This window comes from Scyliorhinus torazame, chromosome 8 (genome assembly GCF_047496885.1).
Source record: "Scyliorhinus torazame isolate Kashiwa2021f chromosome 8, sScyTor2.1, whole genome shotgun sequence".
In the NCBI taxonomy this organism is placed as follows: Eukaryota; Metazoa; Chordata; class Chondrichthyes; order Carcharhiniformes; family Scyliorhinidae; genus Scyliorhinus; species Scyliorhinus torazame.
The window spans coordinates 70,644,249-70,650,741 of NC_092714.1; the positions used below are offsets into that span (position 1 = coordinate 70,644,249).

A 6,493-nucleotide genomic window follows, 5' to 3' on the forward strand; every position below is an offset into this window, starting at 1 on the left:
TATCCTATATTTACCTGTTTAGCATGTTGCACAGGAAGAAACATGTTCTAATGGCTTCTACTTCTGAGGTAATTTCTTCATTTCATTTTTGAGGTGGAAATTTTACCGTTGATATGTTTTATATTTTGTGTAACTTTCATTCACAGTAAAAAAAACTGATTTCAAAGGAAGCCAACTCTTCCATTGTTATTGGTAATGATGTTGTTACCTGATCAAGTAGTAAAGTTCTCAGACTATGACCACGTCAGAGTAAACTAAGTATTGACTATGGTACTTTGTTGAATTAGGACTGCTCCCGATTATACTCAAATTGGTGACTGTTTATTTCATCATATAGTTATATATTCGGTATTAAAGCTAATGGATAGTGAATAACGAATACGTGGAAAATATTGTAGGGAGAAGTGGTATGACTAAAAGGGGAATGTAATATCCCACAAGTATATAGAAATACACTGGATACATGGAAAGTGGATAAAGAATTAATATGGAATGTGTGTAAATAAACGGGACCGAGGGGATATAGGAGAATGGATAAAGACCAAATTACTAACAGCATACAGGTGCATGTGTTAAGAACGAGAATATAGACTGTATTCGGGGAAAGGATAAGAACTACGAAAAGATAGGAACTGCAAGCTATCAGTAACATGGATGCAAGAAAAGACACAAATAGTTATTAAATTAAACAAGTGGGTGGCTTACCGTGAGTTGGCATGATGGCATACTGCAGGTGACAGGAATGTTCACTGAGTGAGATTTTGAAATATTAATGAACTATATTCGGCTTGACTCTATTGTCAATAGATTGTGTAGCAGTTTAGGGCCCACGTGGCTCTGACCCCAATGAGAATTATAAGCGTGCAAATATAAAAATTAATTTAAAAACAATCTTTTTAGCACTGAAAGATAATTGTCAAAGAAATGTGGCTTTGGATAGTGTAAGAATTAAGAATGTGTTCTCTTATTTTTGATTATAAGTTTCGTAATACATTCAAATGTCCATAGATGGACGCAATTAAAGACAATTTCTACAATGGGTTATGTTAAAACTTCCATTGCATGACGCTTCTGTCATATGTTAAGAATTTGTGGACATTGGCAGATTATATGACATAAATCTTTAATTACTTATTAGGAATTGTTGTGAGTTTAATAGCACCTGGTATATATTTAAATTCCGCTTTAATTTATTAATTCCAATAGGATCTTAATTTTGTTATTGCTAAAGTATTAAGATGCAGTATAATATTTAATATTACCCATGGGATGAGTGATACTGATATATGAGATGCGAGTTTGTATAACACCATATGTTATATACTATATCCTCATTTAAATGTGTAATATCAGCAGAGTAACACCAAGTATTATATATAAATCTGCGCTGGGTTATTGCGAATTTGTCTGTGTGGGTAGAATAACATCATGCATTATTGTTAGACTTCATTTGATTGAATAATACAACAGATGGGGTACGGATTTGTTTATCTATAATAACATTGTACCGTACATTTAAATGTTCATTGGATTAAGAGATATTATTGATGTGATATGGTTTTATTATGCAGACATTTCTCAAAATATGGATTACATTCTAATCCCGATTGGTTTCTGCAATGCTGCGCCTGTGGTGTGTGATTTGTTTTATTTGACTATATTATGGCACTGTGGATTGTATTTCAGAAATGGATTGGCATCTGTGATATTGTATTTGTGATATGAATCTGTTGAATGTGCTTGCTATGTGAATATTCTCAGTTTGTGACAGATGTCGGATCCCATTAGATGACTCCTGGGGAGATTTCTCTCCAATCGGAGGCTCCATTAAAAGAGGATTTGGTTCCAGCCCGGCCCCCGAGCCTGGCCAAGCCCTTCTCTCATCTCCATCTCCACTAAGATCAGACAGGACCATCAGAGACAGAGAGAGAGAGGAACAACCCTTATCGCCGCGATCAGAGGCGGAGAGGACATTTTTTTTTATATCAAACTCTTATCGCTGTGATCAGAGGCTCTCCAACGATATTGTATCAAACTCCTGCCACTGGGATCAAAGATTCAAAGGACATTTTTTTCATTAAATTCTTGTCGCTCGTATCAGAGATTTGAACCGACACAAAATGCCAGGATCTGCAGAGCTGATTTGTGGATAAGAAAAACCCCAGATAAGATCTTCAGGAGGAAAAAAAAAATTCTAGTCCTTGGAATCTAGTTTTGTTTTTAAAGTCGATCTTGCTCCATTCCATTGGATCGTCACGTTTTCCTCCTTGTTGGTAAGAATGTTTTCCCCGTAGAACAAAATAGAATATACTGACCTCTTGCCAGGAGGTAGCGAAATCAAATTATATCGGGAACGTTAAAATATCCTCCACGAGAATCATTTATGTTGCTGCCCGCTACCCGCTGGAAGGCGAAATGTAAACTTAATTACAAGGTGTGAATAAATACAAAAGCCAACTTCTTTAAACCATGCTTAACTTTACTAGAAATAATGGTGCTGTAGTCTGATTATCGCTGTAGTTTAATTTGCAAGTATTTTTTGTTATTCTGGCGGGTTGCCTGCATGTCCATCCGTTCAATTTGTTTATTTTCCTACCTCCCTGCCTTAGCTCCAACTGTTCATCGTGTGTGTATTCGGAGGTGTGTTAGAAAATGTTTCTATTCCACACTAATGTCTGCACTCTGCACACTCAGACTGTTTCTGAATGTGTTGTGGTGGCCAGTGGAGGTTTCTGTGCATCTTGTGCTTTCTCACGACTGTAGTTTGTGTTCAAACACTTGTCCTGTTGGTTCTCCTGAAGCCTTCTCTTTTGTGTCTGGCTGTGTGGATATTTTAGTTTACATGTCAACCCCCCTTTATTCGAGAGCATTCAATGTATGACATATTTATATTCATGTATGTCTAACCGTTCAGTTCTCGTGTAGTTTATGTGCAATGTGTGTGTGCGTGTGTTAATTTCAGTCGATTATCTGTTCCTCTCCCAGCCCAGTTTATTTCAGTCTCGGTGTGCACATTGTGTGTATGTGTGTGAATGTATGTGTGTGTGTCTGGGTGTGAGGATGTCCCTGCAGTCTGCTTTTCCGGGTGACAGATGGTGCCTGAGTCTGTCTCTCCTTTCACCCCGGCTCGGTTCCAAATGAAATAATAATAAATTAATATTCTACACGGGCAAACATCGATTACTGCTGGTCACATATCAAGAATACTGCGAACAAAGCCTTTGTCTTAATCTCATAGAAGGTTTTCTAATAAACTCATTTAATACCCATTACAAATACAACATCCTGCAGGCCTTGAGTAATAACCTTACCGGCAGGAATCAATAGCCCTGGAAATATAAACAGCTGTAAACTAAGATTAGATTGATACAGCTTGAGATACGTAAAAGTAGCCAGATATAGCTGGATAGATAGATAGATCGAACGATGAAAAGAGATAGATAGATAGATAGATAGATGGATGGAAAGATAGATAGATAGATAGATAGATAGAACATTTAAAAACAAAATATTATAGAATTAGTGTTAATTTTTTAAAATCAGATTATTAGATATAGTAAGTGAATACAAAATAAATATATAAAATAAAACAGCCTGCAATTAATAGATGATACGGATAACGCCTGAACTGGTATTACGTACGGTAGAGTGTCGGTAAATAGAGTTATATTCAGGTAGTAAGTTGATAAACAATCTGATATGTTCTCATTAAAAGCTCGGGGATTTAACGATATGTTTCTATGGGCCACATAACATTTGCTTCAGTTTTAAAACGAACGCTTGATTTCCTATATTAGACTACTAGGCTAACTTCACGTGTAGTGTTTTTCGTTTATTGTCCGGAGATATCTGGTCTGCTTTGTATATCAGTGTGTCCCAATTTTACTGGGTTGGTCGTAGCTGATTTCTCGACTTTGCATATTATTCGTTTTAGCTCTAGTTGCTTGGTTGCTGCTATTGGATTTGTGTTCCCCGTGTGTATTAGAGATATTTACTGTGATAAAATATCAAGCCCTTTTCCCCCCTTCCCTCCTCTCTGCATCTTCAGGTGTGTCCCGTTGCAATTCGCACCGTGTTCTCCAGGATGTTGAACTCCGATCAGACTGACCTAGACCTGAACCCCAGCTCCTCGGAAAGCGAGTCGGTGCTCTCCGATGCCCGGGGAGGGTGCGTGCGGGACAAGCCAGACGAGGCCGAAGGCAAGCGGGGAGTGCAGCAGACACTGAGCCGGGAAGAGAAGCGCCGCCGGCGGCGAGCCACTGCCAAGTACCGCACGGCTCACGCAACCCGGGAGCGCATCAGGGTGGAGGCCTTCAACGTGGCGTTCGCTGAACTTCGCAAACTGCTGCCAACTCTGCCCCCCGACAAAAAGCTCTCCAAAATCGAGATCCTCCGCCTGGCCATCTGTTACATTTCCTACCTGAACCATGTGCTGGATGTCTAGGCAGGAGAGGGGGAAAGACAGAAAGAGAGAGAGAGAGTGAAACAGTGGAGAGCAGAATGGGAAAAGTAAAGTTTGTGGATTTAAAACTGGAAATAAAAAAAGAATTGTTTGAGGAAGTTGTCAAGTGCCACCGTTTCCAAAACAAATGGAACTTTAAAATCTGTTTGTGACCTTAAAATGTGTTAGTGGGTGCGGTATATTTATATTTAATTTTATTTTTTATAAATGTGCGTATTGATAATTAGTATATTTCTATATTATTTTTATTTATTTTTTATATAAATGTGTCAGATGTTTTTTTTGTGCCACTCAGTCGAGTGTTTACACCTTGTGTTGGAGAGCTGTAAGCTGTTATTTCTGTCTTTCTTTCTCGTGGCGCTCGGTTGCTGGTTCGAGAGCAGTGATGTTTTTTGCCTCTTGTATTCGCACTTGTTTCTGAAGGTAGAGCTTTCCTGTTTGTCTGATCCCCCCCCCCCCCCCCCCCCGTACTTCAATATTTGCTGCAATGACTTTGTTGCTATTTCTAGGAGAGTCGAGCACTCGCACTTCACGCCTTAGTTTCATTCCAATGTTTTAAGGTCTGTGGCGGTTGCTGTTGTACAAAAATGTTTATTTTTTTGGTAGAATGTGTCGCAGTTTTGAACACTGGTAAACAAGAGGAGAAGGATGCCCCAGATTGTACAGCAGCTCCTTGGAGCTTTCGTCCCTCCCCTCCCCCCCTCCCTCCCCTCATGGATCCTTCAACACATTTAGGATAAAATCTGGGTGAATCAATCTCTCCTATCGAATTGAACCAAAAAACTGAATTTCTATTAATTGCCCCCTCCTCCTCCCCCCGATCTCTGCTTAGCACCCCTGAAGTGCGCGGATTTTGTATAAAAAAAGCAAAAAAAAAACAACAAAAAAAATGGACATATCGAACTGACATCCAAAGAATCTCGTCTTTTTCAGGGTTTCTATATGTGTTTTTTGCCTAGTTCAGAATATTTTGTGGTTGAAACAACGAGCTGGTTTATATAAGGTAGTTTTCATATCTATTCCTGAATGGTGCCGTTTGGCAATAAAAAAAAAATGAAAAGTGAAGTCTGTCTTTTTATTACCAAAATCAGCAAAATACACACTCTGCTTTTTCATTGCGAATAAGTGAAATATCTCTCAGCACAACGGATTACGACCGATTGGATGAATTTCAAACAGACATTGGGAAAGGGGCTTCAAATAATTAAGCCCATCAGTCTAGCCTGGCTGTAAAGGGAACTTTATAAACCCGGGGGATGTGCTGGGGGGGGGGGGGGGGGGGGGGAGGAATGACGTGTCAGCTTCTAGTTATTACTGTATGTGGGGGTGGGTGAGGGGAGTTATTTTTAAAATGTTGTCATATTTCCCCAGGGACAAATGAGCGAGCGTGATTACAGTGCCATGGTGTACGAGAGATTGAGTTGGGAGATGTGCCTTCTCAGCTTTCCAACGGGGCGTTATGTTACCCTTTGTGTTGCCCTGCCTCTGTGAGGGCAATGCCTCAAAGATAACATTCATAACCATCCTCGCACGCTGTTGTTACGGGACCTGTCATCATAACGACCTGCCAGTGAGCTTTTTCGAAGAGGTACTCTGTAAATAGACCGGAACCTGAAGCATCAATGACAATTTTGCAAGGGCCAGGAGGAATAGACGCCCTGTTTTCAAGGCATTGAATGAACTTATGCCTTTTTTTAGGGGTTGTATCAGCGAAACGGCAAAGGCGGCTATTTAGGTTTGCGTTATTCGGATTATTAAGCTTTTTGAACACCATGCATTGATCTACCTACCCACTGCAGCCTCTCCCCTTATCTATTTTATACCGGGAAATGTTGGGCCTTTGCAGGAACACTCAGAATATTGATTTAAAATGCGTAGCAAAAGTATTGCGGAGCTTAAAAGTAGAAAAGATCTTTCAGCCGGCCAAGCCCATTTCTTCTGCGGGCCACTCACAGATCCTTTCCCCAATAACCCAATCGCATCCACTCAGTCAATTTGTTTGCAACATGGGAGACTTGTGGAGTGGAGGAA

At 39.9% G+C, this 6,493-nt stretch overlaps 1 protein-coding gene across 2 annotated transcripts; it reads left to right on the forward strand.

The window, feature by feature from the left end:
- The first annotated feature begins 1,768 nt into the window (after window positions 1-1,768).
- nhlh2 (nescient helix loop helix 2) lies at window positions 1,769-5,527 on the forward strand. 2 transcript variants are annotated; one of them, XM_072513797.1, is made up of 2 exons: window positions 1,769-2,273; window positions 4,049-5,527. In XM_072513797.1, the coding sequence occupies exon 2, from the start codon at window positions 4,085-4,087 to the stop codon at window positions 4,442-4,444; it is 360 nt and encodes a 119-aa protein (XP_072369898.1). In that variant the 5' UTR covers window positions 1,769-2,273; window positions 4,049-4,084; the 3' UTR covers window positions 4,445-5,527. The 2 variants fall into 2 exon arrangements, with proteins under 2 accessions (XP_072369898.1, XP_072369897.1); XM_072513796.1 differs by lacking the exon at window positions 1,769-2,273 and adding an exon at window positions 2,280-2,434.
- The last annotated feature ends 966 nt before the right edge of the window (window positions 5,528-6,493 follow it).